The sequence below is a fragment of the Centroberyx gerrardi genome, chromosome 2, assembly GCF_048128805.1.
Source record: "Centroberyx gerrardi isolate f3 chromosome 2, fCenGer3.hap1.cur.20231027, whole genome shotgun sequence".
In the NCBI taxonomy this organism is placed as follows: Eukaryota; Metazoa; Chordata; class Actinopteri; order Beryciformes; family Berycidae; genus Centroberyx; species Centroberyx gerrardi.
In genome coordinates, this window is record NC_135998.1 from 16,887,656 (window position 1) to 16,909,978 (window position 22,323).

A 22,323-nucleotide genomic window follows, 5' to 3' on the forward strand; every position below is an offset into this window, starting at 1 on the left:
TCACCGTGCAGGGGTTAACAGTGAGGGCGCTCTTGATGAAGTGGAACTGCAGTATGCCAGCCTGCAGTGAGGAGCGAGGAGGTGCCATCGTCTCCCCCTCCTGCTGCTCCTGCTGCTCCTCCTGTCTCCTCCTCTCCTGTTTGGAGGGGATCACCCACAGGTGGTAGCCCTCCGCTCCCCAGCTCTGCAGAGGGGCGACACGCGAGTTTCACTACAGACACAATGACTAGACATTTCAAAGCATTTTATACAGAACAGGCTAACATTTTCCTACAAAAAGAAAAAAAATCTACCATTTTGGGCAAAAAGAATTTTAAATATACATAATAAAATCATTTAAAGTACTAAGCCTTAAAAACATTTTGCATGAATGTTTCATTTGCAAATAGAGTTTTGGGTTAGGATTTCAGCATCTTTCAAAGCTCAACACATACGGGGATATTGTTAAATGAGACCACAACAGATATTTATTAAGATTGTCAGGGTGGGAGAGCCATTTCCCTTTCAGATCCTTATGAGTGAGAAGGTCAACATGACTGAGGTTTATATTTACCACGCCTGTCTTTATCAAGTCTGTTTGAGTGCTAATGTAGAATGATTGAGTCAAACTCCCAGTATTAGTTTAACTGGTGCTATCAGAAATAAAACACTGATGTAGATTAGGATTCCTACTCTTTCTTGATAACAGGGATAGAATTCAATTGACCTTTCAGTCTATCAATTCAAAAATGTTCCAATTTGTTTGCTTATGGTACAGCACGCATGATCAATTGTCTCCTCATTGACTGGGTACAAGAGTCTTTTCATGGAAATTGTTTTTTGAAGTTTGAACAGAAACTGACTGAATGAATAAAAGTCACTATCTGTCGTGAGTACCCTACTCACCAATGAAGACAACTGCAATCCTAAATTGCCTCTAATTACTTTTCAGTGTTTCAAACTGAGGGATGTAATTATTTTAACTCCTGCTGTGGGACACGTTTCAAATAAACACTTTGGCTCGCATTTGGCTCTGTCTGCTTCAATGGTGGATGGCGTTAAATAAACCGACTCACCATAGAGCTGATTTTAATGGGGTCCTTCTTGGTACCATCAGAACGATACCTGAGCGAAAAACAGAAAAACAGACGGGAAAAAGAAGAAGAAGAAAGACTAACATTAATATAAATTTGCATGAAATGAGGTGTAATGTGTGTGTGTGTGTGTGTGTGTGTGTGTGTCCACCCACGCGAAGTCCTCTCCCAGAGTGCAGATAAGGTGCGCTCCAAAGACACTCCACAGCGACAGGCCACCACACTCCCATGTAACCATGGCAACGCTGTAGTCTGGTGACCAGCAGATCAGCTTGACCGCGCCTGTCTTGTTATAGATGTCTGAGCAGGAGGAGAATTCAGAAAAGCATGTAATAGAGTTCATAATAGCTTTATTTATTGCTGTACTGTTGGTGAAAATGAGTTGTGTATCTTTGCACTTTCTGCCTATTTCCTTATCTATGGATAAATATCCAGTGAATTGTATGCAAGATGCCCAGATTACATATGGAAATATGTTGGGATTCTGTAAAACTCAAATATAGTGTTATTCAGTTCACACAGGATTTTGAGAGAAAGACAAAAAATAACTAATGGAGTTCAGCCCTATTTCAAAATTTGCATTTATTGTAGATGTTCTGAATATGAGGATCAGCTAAATGTCAAAATAAGCTTCCTGTGTGTGTATTCCTTTGACGTACACACCAACGTGTCCATCACTAACCATGGCAGGTTTTCCCCGGCATCTTAACACTAAGATCTTCATTTAACAGACAACAGAACAACAACCAGTTTCAGTTTTTGGATGCTCGCATCACCCACTAGGGGGAGCTGCGGTATCAGATCCCATTATGGGGAACTGAATGTAATGGAGGTGAACTGAGGGGAAACACGCACGCACTTTAAGCTATGGGAGTTACACTAAGGAGTAATGTGTGTAATGTGTGTATGTTTAGTTGTACGAGAGAGTGAGACGGACAGAGAGCAGAAGAGAGAGAAGGAGAGAGAGAGAGAGAGAGAGCAACCTGTCTCATGGGTAATACCTGGGTAGTGTTTTGGGGTGAGCTCCAGTTTGTGGGAGAGCTGCATGGATCCTGTAGTGGTGTCTATCATGTACACCAGCACCGAGCCACTGGAAGAAAGAAAACACACACACACACACACACACACACACACACACACACACAGTCATGACCTTTCCACTGTTGCATTACAAAGCAAAGAAAAACACATAATATCATAAAAAGGCTGCGTAAAGCATCAGAATGCTGCCTTGGTACAGGTTACTGTGGCCCAAGGCTATAACTTGTCACTCTGCAATAGCCTTCCTCCAAGCTATGTTTCTATGTGGTGTGTACTACTGCCTGCATGTCTGTATAGCTGACTCCACGTACATATGCACACACACACACATGCACATACCAATTACTGACATGTTGCATACCTCCATACCAACAACACAGCTCAACAAGGCTCAGCTCATTATCTGCGTTGCCTGTCTATGTGTGATTATAGGAATTGATCGCTTAATTCTACTTGCTTCAATCTCTGCCTACTGTCATATTACTACCTTGCTCTTTCAGGTGATAAAATCATCACAGTCTATGCCAAAGGAACCAATGCTGATATATGGAAATGTGTTTTAAAAGGAGTTTTCAATAGACAAAAGAAAGAAAGATGCTCTATTTGACCAGTCAGCTTTCTGTTCTTCCCTGTACAGCTAGACAGATGGATTATTGGCTCTACCTTCCTTTATTGCCTGCATAGTTAAGCAGAATCACAGGAGAGGGAGTGCTGATATACAGTATAACAGCACGAAGTTGAGTGTGATATTGCTTTTATACATCACTTCTACAAACAAAGCTATTTAATTTGAGACAACCTATTATGATTTTTGTCTTTTATTCATCTCCGCCAACAAAAACAGTTCCCTCGGGATTCCACTACCAAGTGTTGCCAAGCAACACAGAAACTGTTTATATTAGAACACATGTACAGCGGAGGGATACATATAGTGAAACGTCCCGGTGCTGTTATACTGTATATCAGCACTCATTGAATTCCTCCTGTCCAATCAAATTACTTGACTTGACTAACTGTTGTATAATAATGTTTATAACATAACCAGTGATCACAGGGAAAACTGCATCGCTGTGTGTGTGTGTGTGCGTGTGTGTGTGTGTTACAGAAAGGCACATGAAGAAAGTGAAGCATGTCGATAAAGATGGAGAGTGGGAGCGAGGAGCGAAGAGAGGAAGAGAAAGTCCTGCCAAACTGGCAGATTGCACGACCCATGAGGAGTTCTTGACAAGCACACACTAGGTAGCCTGGGCAAACACAGACTGACAGATTCTCACACTAGACACACACACCGCATGAACACCAATCAATCTCTAACACACACGCACGCAGACAAACACACACAAAAATTGTCTTCCCAACAGTGTATTGTAAAGATATATCGAAAGAGACGCAGGCAGAAAGTTGCACACACACACACACACACACACACACGTACCTGGCACAGCCAAAGGCCATCAGTCTGTACTTGTTGTTGACAGCCACACAGGTGCCATCAGTCACATCTGCTGCCCAGACGCCCTGCAGCTGCTGGACACACACACACACACACACACACACACACACACACCATTAGAAACCATTAGAAAATACACATTACTGAATGTGTGTATGATGTGAACCGCTACCAGTCTTGACATTAAGGTCTCCTCTAAACATGTCACATACACTTAAGTTTACTAAGCTTTAATAAGACAAGATAAGATAAGATTGCACTTTATTGATCCCCTAGGGGCAATTCAGGATATAAGCCTAAATGTAAGAATCTGAAGGAGAGGATAATCTTGATCCAAGTTTTCTGCGGCTTAGCGCCCACATTATCACTGGACTACTTCATTTGTAATTTAACACTTATATCTGGTGACATTCTGTCAGTATGGAAACCAGCACAAGCTTTTCCTTTACAGAAAGGTGGTGATGTCAATGACGTAAACACCTATGGTCTCATTTCAAAACCCTCCTGTCTGACCAAAATTTGAGAATCAATTTGCATATTAATGGAATTAGCAGTACCAATTTCAGGTTGTCTTCGAGTTTCATAACGGTAAATCTAAGATCTTTTTAATGCCACTTACAATGAAATACAAGACCAATGTCACCGCCGAAATGAACATGAAAATGAAAAAAAGAAAATGTTGACCTAACAGAGTACAGGTCTGCATGACTGGGCCGATCTGTCACTAAACAGTGCAACAAGAAACTGCAATATTTTTAAGCCCTCTAAAACTGAACTGTTAGGGCTTTGAATACTGCTAATGAAATTCAAGACAAGCAAAGACACTAATAAACCGATCAGCGTTACAGTATCCACAGCAATCTAATGACCCAATGAATAAATGATAGCCCCTTGTTCTGGAGTGAATGGGGATATTTTGTAGAGAGAAAATTGCAAAAAAACTCCATCTTTACTCTCCAAGTTGGGTTTTTAAGACACAGGTCTTAAAAGCCCAAACATTTGAAAAAAGTCATGGAAGGATGAGACCATTGGATTTCCAGTGTTTAAGATATCTACATTTAAAATCTCAATGTCCAGTTTTGTCAGCTCACAGCCTTTCTAGTGTTAAGCCCTTTTCAGGACCTGTAAACACCCGGATTCAGGCCGGACCAGGGTCTGACTTCTGGCCCGACGGTCGGCGCAGATGATCCTGTAGTGTAAAGCTTAATGGACTCAAGACAGCCAACTCTGGTTGCTTGACCTGCCGCGATTTTTTTCAAAAATGTTTGATTTTGTCGGGCTGAGTCTGGTCAGGCTCGTCTGCTGTGAAGCAGTCCAAGACTCAAGACCAAGACTGAAACCTGAGAGTGACACTGGCAGTAGCCAATGGGATTTTAGGTCAAGGAGGAAGAAACAGAATGAACCTGAAGAGAAATCATGTGTAACAACCACCGCCACTCACATAGATAGTATAATAGAACGCCTATTTTGTGATTTTATTTACAGTGAACTTGAAATGTTTTGGAATGACAACATCAAGTGGTGTGTGATCCCTCATCTTCATGTGAGTGACGGCCATCTTTGCCCCGACGCCTAGTGTGAACAGCTTCCTAACGGGACAGCAGGCAGGCCAGTCGTCTAGTCAGAACTGCCCTCGTAGGGCAACATTGGAGCAGTTTTGTAGTCTGACCTAGGCTTTATCGAACTACAGAGTCATATACGGAGTTTGAGGTAATGCCCTCTGCTGGTCAGATGGCCACATTGTACCAAAATTCAAAAGATTCAAGGTAATGTTTTGGGGTTTTTTAGTTCGTTTTTCAGTTCCTTGTTTTTTTTTCACTTTGGCACTAAATGAAAAGGCTTTGAAATGGCTGCCAAAAATTTCCCCATGCAGGAAAAACCCTGCCAGTCCAACAACAACAAGGGAAATGCACTGTATTATATTTATCTATAAGGCTCTACTTCTGAACCTACCCCCGTGCTTCACTTCTCCATTGTCTTGCAATTGCAGTAATCGTGGTACCAGATGACAGGACTGGTTAGTGTTAAATAATCTGAGCATAAATTCTGATCTTGGCCAGACCGTTTCTGGTTCTACGCACCTTATAAATGGAAAAAGACTGCAGAGCTCTTTGAAATTAGAATGTCTTCAATGATTTTGAAGCAATGGTAGCTGAGATTTCCGATGAGGTTTGTAATTGCTTTGTATAATGGAGTTATATGTTTTATAATCTATGTTGCTGACTGTTTGACTGCTGGAATGAGTGACTGGATTGTATTGTGTATTTTCTTTGGCAATTTTATGAATGTTTTTTGTTCTCAGGTCTCTCTTGAAGAAGACATCTCGATCCCAATGAGACTACTGATTAAATAAAAGATAAATTTAAAAAAAGACAAGAAATGCCTTTTGTATACTGTAAAGTACTGTGCTTTGTGCGTATTTGTGTGTATGTATATACTGTATATCCTTACATCAGTTGTAATCCTGCGTATTTGTTCTTTTATAAGATATTTTATTTGTGTGTGTGTGTCCTCACATCAGCAGTGAATCTGTGTGTGTGTCTGTGAGCGCCCTTACATCTGCGGTGATGGTGTTGCTGAGCGGTGTGATGAAGCCCAGACGTCCGTCACTCAGCACCACAGCAAAGCCGTCCAGGGTCACACAGTACTCCATACACCTGATATACACTCCCTCCAGGTCCAGGGACGGACCACCTACTCACACACACACACACACACACACACACACACAGGTTAGAAGTATTCCATCTTATGGAGAGGTAATCAGATATTGAAGATTGTCGAGGGAATACAAAACAAGCTAAGCAACAGCAATGGAACAGGAACAATGTAACCTAAATATGTTAATGTGATGAGAAAAAGGGTGTTTTTATGTGTGTCGGTGGCTGCCTGTGTATATGCATTAGTGTGTGTGTGTGTGTGTGTGTGTGTGTGTGTGTGTGTGTGTTCTCAAGCTAGGCGCAATTCACTTTCAATTCAAGCTGTGGATTTTCAAAAGAACACAAACAGTAAAAAGCCTTTGGCATGCCAAGGTTATTCACCTATTGAGAAATGATTTAGAATTCATTTTCTACCACTAGCAAGTGAAGTGCAGTTTCTATTTACACTGTGAAGCAGAACCAGGCCTGCTGTGTTTGTGTGTGTGTGTGTGTGTGTGTGTGTGTGAGTCCACTCTTGTGTATGTGCCAACCTCGAGCAGAGTGCAGGTCCAGTGAGAAGGGGATTGTAGTGAGGCTGATGGCCTTGCGTCCGTTGCTGCCTAGGCCGTCCCAGTGCAGTACATGGAGGTAGCCGTCTGCCGTACACACCAGCAAGTCCTCCTGGAGGGACTGCAGACTGATGGGAGAGAGAGGGAGAGGGAGAGAGAGAGAGAGAGAGATAAGAGAGACAGATAAGGGGCAGAGGAAGGGAGAGAGACAGAAAAACGGGGTATAGAGAGCAAAAACAGACAGAAAGAGAGGAGGAGATAGAGGAGTAAAAGACAGCGGGTAGAGGTAGCGGGGGGAAGGCAGGTAGGAAGTGTGGGAGCAAGATAACAACAGCAGAGTGTTAGAAAACAGAGGACTAGTCATCATCCAGCTGTGTCTTCTGAGTGACGCCTCAAAGTTTTGCTGGCCAGCTGTGATGAGGCCATGTAGCCGCCAGTGCCAAGTATCTCGCTGTCTTCAAATACATGAGGGAACAAACAACACTGTGTGCATGTGTGTGTGTGCGTGTGTGTGTGTATGTGTGTGTGTCCAGGAGCCATAAAGCAGTGCATTGTCTTCCACAGAGTAAGGGGCATGGGAGGTCTAGGACCGACGATGGCACAGTGGGACACCAAGAGGAGGAAAGCAGCAGGAGGAAAGGAGAGAAATGAAGGGAAGTAAAGGCTGTAGAAAGCAGAGTGGTCCTCCACTGTGGAGCCACTCACAGCAGTTTAAAGGATAAGGCCGGTGTTTTTTAATGCATTGCTTACTGTCAACAAATCCTATGAAAACTTTTCATAGGATTTGTTGACGGTAAGCAACGCATTAAAAAACACCGGCCTTATCCTTTAACAGCAGGAGTCACCCACTCGTCTCCTCCACAATCAAGCTGTGCCTGCGCTACACCAACAGAGCATTCACATTCAAATGACTACCCAATAATCTTTGTCAACCGAGGAGACAGTGGGAGAGACGTGACAGACAGTGAAAACAAGAAAGAGAAAGACAGAGCCGAGGAGTACAAGATGAACAAATGACAGACAAAGAGAGTGGAAACAGCTCTTGTCACTCAGCAAATAAAGAAGTTGAGCTGGAGGATGTAGCGTTGATATTAGGGAAGGAAAAAGGATAGAATAAAAGTCAGCCTAAGAAGAATTGAATTGAGGAACAAAGACAGAAACCATGATAAAAGAGGAAAAAGGAACGGCAAGTGCTGGCTCTTATCTTCCAGGCCGCTGTGTTGTTCTTTGGCCACGAGGAGACCTTGACATTTGAATTTTACTATTATTTTTCTTCACCAGGTTTACTGCAATTTGGGGACAAGTTTCTGGAAGTGGCATGTTAGCATTGTTAGCATTCCTCATTCAAACTAATAGATACCACTAGCTGCAATGGTAATAATGGTAACAAGCCTGCTAAAGGAAAGCCAAGGGACAAATACAAAAAACGTTATCCTATTCTCATTTTCCGTAGCTGACTGTGAAATACAACAGACAAAGACAACAAACAAAGTGTAGTGATGGGGTAAAACGACAAGCAAGTCCTAATGTTTACCTCTGTCAGTGGAGTTGATAGGATAAAATAAATCTCACAGCAGCACTTAAAGCTTAAAGACATGGTGAGATTAAATTCTGGTACAAAATGTTTTGATATTGTCTGAATAAACACTGTCCTGTGTTGATGTCTGGTGTCAGGACCACAAAACAATGTGTATGGGGCTGACTGTAATCAACTGAACTCTGGTCAACACTCCTAACATCTAGGTAGCGCTCTAGCCAAAAACATTCCTTCCTTCCTTCAAGCAATCAACACTAAATCCTTCCATCAATCCCTAATCATCTGTCCAACACTCACTTCTTTCGTCACCCCCTCTATCTCTGCAGAATCATGTTTTTCCTCTCTGCTCTCCCCTTTATCTGTAACTGAGCAGAACGGCAGAGCTTAGCTGCTCATTGCACCCCAGCCATCTCTCACCCCCAATACCGGCTTTCCACGAGAGGAGGAGAAGGATTGTTCAAGCCATTTACTCTGGGACAAACACCCTTAACAAATACCAAGAGCGGGTCACTGCTAACAGCCACAACTACAATGGAAATTCCTTGAATTTCTACTGTCCAACTGTGAGAACAAAACCAAACCAGATGTAGACTGGGTGTAGATGTAGAGCGATGAGCTCAGAGCTCAGAGCTCAGAGCAAGGCGTAAGGATTATAAGGCACAAAACTTATAAATCAATACCAATGTACCAATGGGTATTAAATTGCAAGCCCATATGTTAAAATCACACAGATTTTGTTTTGAGTTTTGCAGTTTTCAGAGACTTAAATGTGAGGCAGCTTGCTTGTGTGTAATTTGCAAAACCTCAAATTAGTGATTTGAGAAGGGGAGGAAATCCATGCACATAAAAATATACACAGTGGTGAAGCTCTGCACCAGGACAGGGTAGAAAAACAAACACGATTCATGGCGATCCCGTTTAGGTTACAAAAATACTTGTATTAAGAGATACACAGGGAGTGTAGCTTTTGGTAAGTCAATATCTATGTGCATCTGTCTGTGCATGTGCGTGATTATGCATACAAGTCCGAGAGTGACGGTGAGTGTCTAGGGAGAGGCAGACAGGCAGACAGACAGACAGACACAAGAAGAGACCGACAAACAGAGAGACAGACAGAGTGTCTACCTGGTGATGGGAGCCTCCAGATCCACAGGTTTCTTCATCTCCAGAGAGAGCGCTGGGGCACATTGCTCCTCCTTATAACCCGGGGTCACCTTCACACGAGGACTCCCTCTGTGCACAAACACACACATACAAATCCATGGGTCAGTTTTATTAATGAAAGGGGAAAAGTACTGAAATCTACAATATACAGTATAACCTGGTGGCTATGTGTGTGTAGCAAGTAGGTTTTTTTTCCCGACTCATAGGCTGCAAAAGGTTCACTCAATAAGCCCAGACTTGCCCCACCTCTGCTGCTATATTGTCTAGGAATGCGCAACACACACACACACACACACACACACACACACACACACACATGCACACACACAATATGGTGGCTTGAAAAATACAAAGCTTGTGTTCAACATGAGGTGGCTGTGTGCAGACATGCCTTTTTCCTTTTTCAGAGCATATACATCAGCTAGTAGCTAGATAAGTATAGGTGGGTTAAGCAACTTTAATGCGGGCCATGACACTGATCTGATAACATTACACAGCACAGATCATATCTAATGCAGAATGCTCTCTCTGAGGGTATGGTTTTCAGATGAGAAGGAGTGCACGCCCAAGGCTTGGAGAGCAGAGAAACTGAAGCAATAGGTAAAGAAACACCTTCACATTTTCAAGTTCAGCCTGTTATTTTTCATCCCCGGGGATTTGTCACATTATGTGAGAAAATGTGCGTGTGACACAGACTGAAAATAACAGGCTAAAATTAAAAATTTCAAAGTATCTTTTTTGAGGATTAGCCAAACACATCGCCCACAAGGCATACATACATGCATACAAATGGCTGCGTCAGGTGCAGCATTCGGCCTAATTGTTTATCTAACTTGTTCTAGTGCAAAGCAAGACCTTTGTGTGATTGTATGGAGAAACCTAACATCCACCTTGAGTCAGACTCTCTCTTTCTCGTCATCCTTTGATCGCTGTGTGATGACGTAGTCTAGCCTCACCTCAGCTGGAGGTTATACTGCTTGTGTGAGTCATATAGTCAGGTCCATTTACACACACACACACACACACACACACACACCTCAGAGCCAGTTGTAAAGGTACGACACAAATGCCTTTTGAACGCTGTAGCCTCTGTGCTCTAAGTTGAGCTACAGCTTCACCTCTCCTGCTCACTTTTGAACCAAGTGTTTACCCTCCTTTGTGTGTGTGTGTGTGTGTGTGTGTGTGTGTGTGTGTGTGTGTGTGTCTTTGTGTGCGTCTTACTTTGGGTAGACTGGCTCATAGAGGTACTTGTCATCCCCTCCACCCAGGACGTCAAACAAGAGGATGTAGCCTTTGGCAGCCTGAAGACAGAGAGGCAGGATTACCATTAAAAAAACACATCATATGTTTGTTCACTCAATATTCTATCATCAGAGAGAGAGAGAGAGAGAGAGAGAGAGAGAGAGAGAACACAAAATAACTCTTCAAATATTACCTTTGCAGAGAGAGAGAGAGAGAGAGAGAGAGAGAGAGAGGGGCAGAGGGATGAGTAATTATAAGAGAGAGAGAATGGAAATTAAAAAAGAAACAAGGATTTATCGGTAAAATAACATCAACAAAACTGCATGGTCACCCAGTATTGCCTTTTCAGAGAATGAGAGAGAAATACAGTGAGGGAGAGGAAGAGAGAGAGAGTTTATGGGTAAATGAAAACATTGTATTGTATTGTACCTAATATAGCCATCTCAGATCTCAGATGGACGGAAAGATAGATGGAGAGTGATACTCAGTGTGCTAATGGCTGAGTGTGGTGCTGATGGATAGGTGAGTGTTTGTGGTGATGGTGTCTTGTTTCATCCAGACAGACTCAGACAGGTCCCCTCTCTTGTCACTGATGGCTACCATTAGCTTAATCAGCAGTTTCCAAGGCCTGCTGCATTATAAATAAAGGATGATACCCACAGCAGGAAACTATTTTTTATCCACTTGCCTCAGTAGCAGCTACAATGCAAAGATCAGCAGCCACTTTCACTGTTTCACCGGCCACCTAGATTTATATAATAGAATAGGACTTTCTAATCATCGTTGGTTACCTGGAGGTAAATTCCCACAATGATAATACTTTCATTTGTGACTCACTTTTTTTGCTAGCAATATCTCCTGAGCGAACCCTATGAAGACTAATATCTGCAACATAGTCAGTCCCATGGTTAACAAAACATTCTTGTGCAAAGGAAGCATTGCCATACCACCCTGGTAATGACCTGACAAAGGAACTCTCTAGTCCCCAACAGTCATGAGCGACTTCTCTTCAGACTATTAACTGATAAGCATCCTAATGTCTATTTTTACGCTGATGATAGCATCTTGTATGCCACATGCTCCGCTCCAGGCTAGATTACCAGACTGCCTCTGATGCTCTCTAGTTATCTCTCATCACAAAAAAAACATAAAAAGCTAATTTCTGATATTCACTTTGACTCCTACTCCCACTTGGTATCTTGGTATCCATACACTAAACATTGAACTTGTACAATCATACAAATACCTTGGAATATGGCTAGCTAATAGATTATCATCCAAGACCCATGTGGGATACCTTGCCCAAAAAGCTGAAGACAAAAATGATTTCTGTGCAGCCACAAAGCAGGAGACATTTGGTATTTGCATGCTGTCCCTTCTACTTTAAAGCAACTGACTGAAGTTTGCTACAGTGCCTTGCATTTTATTACAGGAAATAAATTTCACATTCACCATTGTGAGTCAAAAAGTTGGCAGGTCTTTAATGACAAGAAGGGAAATGTACTGTACTATATTTATCCATGGGGCTCTACCTCTGAAGCCACCGCTGTACCTCACATCTCTGACTTTTAAATCCATTTATTATGGATCACAGGACTGGTTAGTGTTAAATACCCCACGCATACATTCTAAACTGTGGCCAGACTGCTTTCTGGTACTATGCACCTTATCAATGGAAGAGACTGCAAAGCACTTTGAAATTAGAATTTCTTGTCCAACTCAACGATTATCTCACATTCTCTACAGTGTTTGTGTCCCCTCTGTATGTTGCTGGAATGTGTGACTGAGTTGTTTGTATATTTTCTTTGTCAATTTTATGAATGTTTTTTCTTCTCGGTTCTCTCTTGGAAAGGGATCTTAATCTCAATGAGTACCTGATTAAATAAAAGATTAGCACAACGAAGATCTGTAGCCCATATACTTTGTGGAAATCCCAAATACACACACACACACACACGCACCAGCAAACACAAAGCGCTGTCAGGGAAACTGCTGAAACTGAGCCTGAGGACTGAAAGATGAGACAACACTTGATCTAGACTCCACTGTCAGTAATAATGTGTCATGGTTTCACAACGGCTGCACATTAAAAGCCTTCTTTTGCACTACAGATCCGCCGAGAACCAAAGTTATTCAACATACAAACCACGGTTCTGCTATTAACTCTACTGTGTAACGTCCAGTTAGGCTTCGTTGTGTGGGATCGTTGCCAATAGCCGGTGGCAGCGTCCTGGAGTAACCCTTGACATTTCCAGTGTGGTGACAGTGCCGCTGGTGGCAGGCAGGCCAACGTAGCACCGGGACCCAAACCAGAAAGAGAGCGGAGCCAAGGAGAGTGGAGCTGCGACTGGCATGCTGGACGGAGCAACAGGAAGCTTGGCTAGAAAAGAGCAGCAACAGCCAGAGAGAGGAGAGCGAGCCAAACGCCGGCCTGCTAAACCCATCAGCAGCCTTGGAGCTCCGCACTCAGGGAAAGACCAATCACTGTTGGACAAAGACATTACAACACGCTTAAGATGTATTTAAAAAAAGAGTCAGCAAATCAGAAGATTGTGCCACAAATGTTTTTGTCGTTTCAGACAAGGTGAAGAGAGCAATACAAAGTTTGAAAAATATTCCAGGATAAAAGGGCAGTGGGTTCTTCAAATGGTGCGGATCTTGTTTTGAAAAGAAACACTTCAAATCCATGTAGGGGTTGAAAACATTATTTAGTGAGTCATTTTGATGAATTGGTATCATTTCAGGTTCTTCTACACTAGTGGAAGTGAAATGGTATTGTGGCCATTTCCAAGAATAAAGTAAGAGATGTGGCAAAATGTTAAAAGCTTTAAAGGAGCAGTTCTGTTAGAGAAATTTGATGGTCATTTTATGCCCCATTTTGGAACTCTAAACAACCGGCCCCATCACTTCAATAGTTTCGACTAATATTGACTTCATTTCGGTGTTAACTGTTCTTTTAACCCTCTCCAAACACATGCTTTTTACTGTTGAAAGACATCAATTGCTTTAGGACATGACTGTCACAGTGGAGCTCACTTTCAGCACTCTCTCTCTTACACACACACGCGCGTACACACCCATGCACACAGATACATCAAACCTAGAAGAAGGACTGTACAATTAGCGGAACAAGCCAAATTTAAACAATTTTGAAAAGTTGGGAGCAAAGATTGTTGCTCAGATATTGAATGAATTTGAATGAATCTGAATTTGTTCTTTGGTATGATCAAAATCTACACTGAAGAGATTTCTACTTTTGTCTTTTTATTCTTTGTGCAAAGTCACTGAGTAGTTACAGACCTAATATTAACAACAAAATGTGTATGAATGCATTTGTAAGCCTATGCTACTGATAATACCCGTAATAACAAAGCTATATGAAGTTGCTGACTGATCAAGGTGACGAATTACGTTATAAATACCTACAAGCGTGCAGCCAAACCCGACAATGGCACATTTGCTGTTATTAGCGCGGCCTTGAGAAGAGAGCGTGTCTTTAGGGACCGTGCAGCCACCTGAGAGCGATGAAGACTACCAAGGGCAATCCTCCTGGATCTCTCCAACACCCTGCAGACACAACTGAGCAGAACAAAAAGGTCCCAGCCTGTCGCTCCACATGTCCAGGTGCCGTCTGCTCTCGCTTTCCAAGCCACCGAGACGCTCCAGAGGGAGATAAGTGACCGGGGCGGCATATCACAGCCATCCTTCTGCCATACCTTCCCAAATATGGTGGATGACTTCATTAAGCTGGCACCATAACAGGTCAAATTCCCATATTCTGCAGTAGAACATACTCTAATAAAAAGAGCTTTCCATGCTATTGCTGGCCTGACAAACACTGCACATGTGCGCATCGAAGCACCATCTCCATAAGTCTTTCCTTATCTAAATCACACACTCTAACAATCCATAAACATGCAATTAATCTGTGAGACCAACCTCACCCTCCTAAATGTGGTTTCCTGCATGCATCTTTTAAATTTACAAGAAATTATCTGGGTCTCACATCAGTTATATGCATGACACACCTGGATTTCCAAGCTTGTGATATATTAATAAGGTCTTTTTTTTTTTTTTTTACGACAGCTGCTGCTGCCAGGGTAAAGATGAATGAGATAACAGAAAAGGCTGACTGTGCAGTTGATAAGATGACTTAAGCTCAACTAGTTTTCATGCTGTGGGAAGCCAACAAGCTTTCCTGATCAAACAAACAATTTGGATTGAAATACTCTATCCTTGAAATGTACGTGATTGTCATACATTTCAGATCTCTTAAGAAACAGTCGATCGGCATTATGGGGAAGGGGAATGAGACAAGGGCAACACATTAAGGCAGCAAAGATGGGCAATATTTCCTTCTACAGGGATGGGGCTTGTCAAAGGATAATTAAGAAAATTAATGTAGTTAAAATAGTGGGCTGTGAGGAACAAATATACAACAAATGAAACACTGTTGATCATAACTGCTGGAGTTGAATTCACGGTCTCAATGAAAGACAGTGGGATTATTAGACTTAGGACACCGTTTCACTATAACATTGACTTCAGGTTGCTGTATAAACTCATTGTGCACTGAAGTTGCAGAGAGATACATATCTACAAAAAGAGCCAGTTCATCATATTCACGTTAGCACTATATATAGTACAGATGATCACAGCAGGGCACTGTCTCTCTACAGTGGCCTAGTTATTGCAGCCTGACATCCTCCTGCAGTAGAAATATGAAAGTACTTTGCATATCTGAAGTAGTAGCATTGAAACATATGTTATACATAGCATTGTTGTGATCTATAGGTTACACATGTCCTGCCTCCCATTATCTATCATTGTAGATTGAACTGGTACAGGGAATCCCTTTCACACACATGCAGACACTACACACACACACACACACACGCAAATTCACTAGTTATCAGTGTAGTGAACTGGACCTTTGGATCATAATCCTTCACAACAAAAAGCTGGAAAACTGTATTCAGCACACCCAAGTGCTGTTGTTCTAAACTTAACATGTAGTTTACATTACAGTTTAGATTGTTTGCACAAAAGAAATAAACAATGCAAATGTGTACAGATAAGATAAAACAATGTGCTTTTTAAGGTAAAGAGAGAGATGGAAGAAAAGGGAGAATGTGTGTTTGTTGTTACTGAGCTTCAAGCACTGAGATTGATCAGAGGTTGAGCATTTGAAACCGTTACAAGATTCATTGGCAATGTGTAACTAATTCCTACTGCAGAGCCTCTGTACAGTGGAGCTGACAGGATGCAGACCAGAATCTGGGAAGGCAGAGTAGCAATAGGAAGTATTAAAAGTATGAACTCAGGAATTCAACTGAATGCCAACTGGAGTGCAAGGGAAGGGATTCTAGTTGATGTATGCATTTACAAATAAAAATCCATGTTTATATGTATTTATTTTCAAAGCTACAATATGGGGGTAAAAAAACAACTAAATATAAGGCTATTGGAAGTCATTCATAAGCCCCAAGTTGGAAAAGGTCCAATGTGCTGAGAGAAATGAAGCCAACTACATATATTTTAGAAATATCTTGCGCATAAGCAATTACAATTAATGCTCTTCACAACAACATGGGAAGGAGATCTGACACATCACAAACTTAAAAGTCCTGTCAAAGCTAAATCTTCAACTGTGTGAATGCCAGGACCTTCCCACAGAAACCACATATTCTTCCCACATGGCTTTATTCCCAGAGGAGGGGGGGGCGCAGAAAGGAAATGTGAGTGTGACTAGCCAGCTACTGTACCTTCAAAGGCATGTCGTTTACGGTAGGCAGGGAATCTCATTAAAGCATAAAAGAGAAGCGGGGGAGGGGTGTGAACACTATTTGGCAACCTGGGAGGAACTTCAGCAGTCTTAAGTATCTCTCTCTCTCAACATCTCTCCCCTTTCATCTGTGGTTTGATAGCGCTAGATACATGAAAGCATTCACAGGCCCATTCATCCTTTCATGGCTCTATGATTAAGTTTACTTCACCTTGTCTTGTCAGATCAGTGAAAAACCTGTGGATAAAAGGAACCGGGAGATAAAGGGATGGAAGCCACAATTGAGATGCGTCCCACGTCTGCAGGACTCTGTCACAGCCGGCAGGGTGCAGGTCTCCTTTCAATCCAAATTCCATAGGAGATAATAACTGGTACAGGACGGGCGCATAGTAGATCTTGTGATAATTATCCGACTCAAGACAGGACCTCTACTCCTCTTGTGTAACACCTCCTTCCCTTTGTCAGTTGGCCCATCTATAATATTTAGGCTAACCATTACCACTTTGACCTAAAGCAACATCAAAGGATTGAGGCATTGCTGTAAAAACACAAACACGGAAAGAAAAGAAAAAAAGAGCTTGTTCAGGCTTGCATGTAGAATGAAAGACTATGGGTTCTGCAGGGAAAGTGGCAAGTCAGCAGAAAGTTGTAGACGGGGTGATGGCCAGTTTAACCCTCTGTGTTTTGCGCGTTTAAACGGCTTTGCATAGGCCACACACATGGGGTTGTGGATATCTGTAGTGGTTCTCTGAAGGGGTTACATGCACTTCAGATATTAGTCAGAAATACATGCATGATTCACAACTGAACACAATTAATCATAGATGTTGATAAAGCCTGCATGCAGTGTCGGTATGCAGAGGTGAGATAGGCATCAACTGCACTGTCTTACTGGATGTGGTTAGGAGGTGGCTGTCTGACTCTGCTGTCAAGTAGTCCTGACTGAAACATGAAAAGACTAAAGACATCTGGTCTTTCTCTCCATCATTACCATCCGTCTATTCTTCTAGAGAGTTCATTCTAGGTGCAATGCTCTATTTATCCATCCTAGTCGGTAAGTAGGTAGGTACAAGTAGATGCCTTATTTATCTCTGTTGGGAAAATTGACAATACAATACTACAAAAACATACAGAAGCAAAAAACATCATTGCAGAAAATGTATTAGAATTGATTAGAAGTAACTATTTCTGTGAGGTGAACAGTTACTCAGTCTCTCCAACAAGACATAACATCAGATCTGTACGTATCTGTGTGTGTGTGTGTGAGAATATATCCACAAAAGGTGCGCATTTGTCCACAAAATCCTTGAAATGCTCCAGAAAATGTGGATTTTAAAACTTCTTTCTACCGTGGAAACTGGTAGGAGGGTTTTTTTTTGAGATCTTGAAACGTCTTCCGCCCTACCAACCCCCAGTGAATTTTACACAATTACTGATGTTACCATTCACTATCAAAAGCCAGACAAAACCCTGGTACACTCACTTTATAATGCTTCTTACTTTATCCTTTTTACTTTTTATGCTTATTTTTACATCAGCTAATTACTTATACTTATATATACACCTAATTATGGTCTGCATCAAGTAAAATGAAAAATGTACTTGATAGCAATTTTGATTGTACTGTGCATGAAGTTCTCATTTTTTATTCCTGGAGTGCTGCTGACTGAGAGTCTAAAAACAGAGAGGGAACACTCTGGCCTCGGACAGAAACCAAGACACACAGAAAAAGAATTAAATGGCGAAAAGTATTTCCCCCGTTTGAAGAACTCCATCCTTTCTAAACTCCTGCCACACAAACAACTCTGTCTCTCCTCATCTCTCCCTCTCTCTCTCTCTCTCTCTCTCTCTCACACACACAAACACAGAGCTAAAGATAGAGCTAGCCATGGTTTAGGAGGGTGATTACGTTAGCCCCTAGGTCTGGAGGGTGTGTGAGCAGCCAAACATCTGGTAAACAGCTGGTAGTTGTAGTGAAGGCTACTGCCTGGGCACATATGGCCTTTACTGTGCCGCAGTCCCCTTCTCCAAGTCTCTGCAGCCTGCAATTATACTAGAATACTACCAAGGGGGGGAAAGTTTGCTAGGGCTTCTCAGAGAAAAAAACAAACTAGCAGCTAGTCATCCTGCTAGACGTTCATGAATATTTGTATGCAGACATTGGACTTGAAAAGTTAAACTTTTTCCCTCAGAAGAACAGAGAATCAAGACTGAATTCCAAGGGCATTTTTTTTATGTCAAAATGTCTGGAGAGGCCGCTTGAGGTGAGGAGGAATACTTGGAGCCTGTTTGCTACTAGGGAAGGTGGAAGTTAGGAGGGAGAGAAGTGGTCAATCTCAGCCATCTGTCTCATGCTATGCCTCTGGAATGTAAATTCTATCTGGATCCTGACATAGCAGCTTGAGTCAGCTGTTTTTTCCCTGAGCGTGTGTGTGTGTGTGTGTGTGTTTAAGAGGTTACTGAGTGGAAATACCCAAACTGTGTGATTTTCTTTGTGTGGTGTGAATGCAAACACACAGACCTTTCGCTGAAAATAAATCGCCATGGCAAAATGCAAACTTGTTTCCACACTGTGAACCATAGCTGTTGTCAGTGCGGTGTCTTAGTTATTCATATGGACTGTGATTATTACTGACAGGACGCTGAGTGGGCGCATATTTCTCTTATTAGAGCAGTCTACAGTAGGAACGCAGCGATCAATATGCCACTGATCATAATTGGCCAATAAATGTTCTAAATGGGTCATCGAGGATCAGCCGAGCGCGGTCTCAACTGCCCGATCACATTATAGGCCATTCATTATTTAGCCTATGCTCATGTGCCTTTTGACAGTAATTGAATACGGCTTTTTATTTTTCAATAGAGAATGGGCCCGTCTGTTGCAAAGTGATTAACAACAGTTCAATGAGTAGGACAGAAGGCGTTGTCTATGCTACCTCAATAAAAACATTTTCCATGCGATACCAGTGGCAAGAGGTGAGAAAACATAACCAGTCATCAAGCACCCACTAACATGTAATAACTACCTTTCTATAAAAACAAATTAATTTACACAGTAAGGCGAGCAATGTCGTGCAAGCATAAGGACAATCTGTTAAGCACAGTGCTGTATTGAAAGTTTACTGTTTATGCTGTTTTGTTCACTTTTACATGATGTGCAGTTGTTCGTAGAAAGTCATGGGTAGACTGCATCATTTCAATTAGCAATGAAATAATGAAGTACAAGAGAAGACAAATAACGTGATTGGTGCATCCCTCATCTACAGCAACTAATGTTAAACTCCAGAATGCTTGTTTCTTTTTTTCAGGTGAACGTTTGAGAATGCCTAGTTTACAGAAAGCATGAAAAGCTTTGCCAGTTGTTTATGCAGCTAAAAGCGCTTAGTAATAAACTGATAACAATTTCAGCAAATTATTCAATACGAAACTGAGACTATTAGTCACTGGAGTAACAAGAGGTGTTACAGGCAGTTAAAAGCTGCTAGTCAACAGATCTCAGTATGACTTGGCCTCCACTGCATGTTGTGGGAAGACAAAGTGAAACAAAGGCAGGTGCTTGCATCTTCAGTTACCTAAAATTTAACCAAGCTACTGCCTATACATTTCCTGTTTGATTCTGACTTGCTACTTGTCGAGACTCAACAAAGATAGCTGAAGAAGACAGTCTCTACTTGTTCTCCAGCAGGATTTAATTTGTTTGAAAACTGATCCCTGGGGATGTCAACTTGGGGGCTAGAAAAAATAAAAACAGAAAAACCACAATGAAAAATAAGCTGACAAATAAAAAAAATAAAAAAACAGGCAAACCCTCCCATGGGGCAAATGAGAGATGATTAAATGAGAGTATCAAAGTTGAGTTAATCGTCAGGGACTAAAGGATTATGTGAGTATGAAAGCTTCGTTACAGTTACAGCTGCGGCCCACATGCGGCCTACGACTTATGCAATAATGTTTGCATGGAATAGGGATTTCTGCTGGGAATGACAGACATTGTGTGAATGAGAAATAAACATTTTTTGCCACACACACATGAACTGTGAGCGCGCGCACACACACACACACACACACACACACACACACACACACACACCCTCACACTCAGACTGCATCCAGGTCCCCCCACATGACATTTCAATACATTTTTCACCGGTGAGGAACCAGAACCAAGCCAGAGCCCAGGAAGTGAGAGAGAGAGAGAGAGAGAGAGAGAGTGAGTGAGAGAGAGAGAGAGAGAGAGTGTGTGCTCTGGTATTTTTAACTCCCGCACCTGCTCCCTGTTGTGTTTGGCTGGTTGGGCCCGGGACTGGGCTTGAGTTATTGCTTTCCCAGACACATTCACAGCATTCATTCATGTGTACTTTGGCCTCACTGTAAGAGGTAGAGATGGAGGGAGGGACTGAGAGAGAGAGAGAGAGAGAGAGAGAGAGAGAGAGAGAGAGAGAGAGAGAGAGAGAGAGAGCGAGAGAGAGAGAGAGAGAGAGGTCATCATGCCAATATTTTAAAGAGATGTTCTCCCGTCTTGGCCCCTTGTCATTTTTAAGCTAAATGTTTGAGTACAGGAAGTTATGAACTGCATTTCTTTTACCCGACACAAGATTTTAACGACCCCTTTGGGAAAACTGGCTCATATACTCAATTATACACACAAACCTCTGTCTTCTGCTGTTTCTTTGATCATATACTTTCATTTTGCCACATTTCTGTTCATTATTCTTGTTGGACAGCAGACTGGTCAGTTTGAGGTTTTGAATAAACAAGGTTATGCATTAACTACTTTAAATGAATCACAACAGCTGCTCTAAAGGAGGCATGCCACCCGCTGTAGGAAATTTGCTTTTTTTCTCTGGAGTGCTTTTTTGTTACTTATTTGAAGGACATTTATGAGGCACTTTCATCAACACCATGAATGCAAGAACTGCAATGCCCACTTAGGTGTACTTTTCCAATTTCTATCCTTTGTTTTTCCCACGGGCCCTACACCCCCACGCCCCTAAATCCCAATTTCTGGGGCATTATATGAACTTTTAAGCGCATTTCTGACCAGAGCATAAATTTTGTTCCTACACTTCCCTCTCTTGGGGCATCCAAATGCATTTCTGCTCTGAACACTCTGCAGGATTAACTGTGCCTTGCTGAAAGCACACCTGTGTGTGTTGTGGTGACTCCTATCAGCACCTGATGTGTAAGCACAATCACTCGAAGGACAAACAGTGATGTTTTGGGAGAAACAATCTCTGCCCTCTCCCACGCTGACTTCTGTACAGCAGCTCCTGTCCTTGATAGCATTTCCTGGGCTACGAAATGTAGGATTAACTGGACTTGATGTGGGCCTATTAGATGAAAAGTGAAGTAAAATATATAGCTGCAACAATTCGTTAATGTCACCAATTACATCACAAATTTGTTGTTTCGTTCTAAATGTGTGCTGCAACATGCCGACCCTCCAAATGTATGAGAATTCCCAAAAGCTCTGAGCCAGATCATCCAAAGAATAAAGAGAAACCAAATAATATGGTGCTTTGTTCCCTGTGCAAAGCTGAAACGGCAGACCATCGCTGTAGCTGCCGTGCACAAACACTTGAACGGGAAAAATCCTGGTCTTGTAATATGATGTGGATGACGGTGCAGTAGCATCATGCCAAGTGTTATTCAAGCCACTAACTCCTACGCTAGATAGGTAGGTCTGGTCTACACACTGGAATATAACCTAAATTTAGCTAGCGATAGCCATATGAGTCTCAGTCTGTGACATGATGAAATGTAAATTGGTTATAATTATGCATTCCACATAAAAATGTTTGTTAATAAACTTGGAAATGT

General features: G+C 42.0%; 2 protein-coding genes across 2 annotated transcripts in view; one reads left to right on the forward strand and one right to left on the reverse strand.

Moving 5' to 3' along the window:
- The window catches only part of ermp1 (endoplasmic reticulum metallopeptidase 1), a 133,434-nt gene that overhangs the window by 44,488 nt on the left and 66,623 nt on the right, over positions 1–22,323 (forward strand). The gene's annotated exons all lie outside the window — the stretch shown is intronic.
- Positions 1–22,323, reverse strand: part of ric1 (RIC1 homolog, RAB6A GEF complex partner 1) — a 53,906-nt gene that overhangs the window by 14,044 nt on the left and 17,539 nt on the right. Inside the window, exons 3-11 of the mRNA XM_078288286.1 lie at positions 10,698–10,777; positions 9,438–9,545; positions 6,758–6,903; positions 6,125–6,261; positions 3,550–3,641; positions 2,075–2,163; positions 1,229–1,373; positions 1,056–1,104; positions 5–184 (exon numbers count right to left, since the gene is read on the reverse strand). Coding sequence (XP_078144412.1) covers positions 5–184; positions 1,056–1,104; positions 1,229–1,373; positions 2,075–2,163; positions 3,550–3,641; positions 6,125–6,261; positions 6,758–6,903; positions 9,438–9,545; positions 10,698–10,777 — 1,026 coding nt within the window. The remainder of the gene's footprint in view (positions 1–4; positions 185–1,055; positions 1,105–1,228; positions 1,374–2,074; positions 2,164–3,549; positions 3,642–6,124; positions 6,262–6,757; positions 6,904–9,437; positions 9,546–10,697; positions 10,778–22,323) is intronic.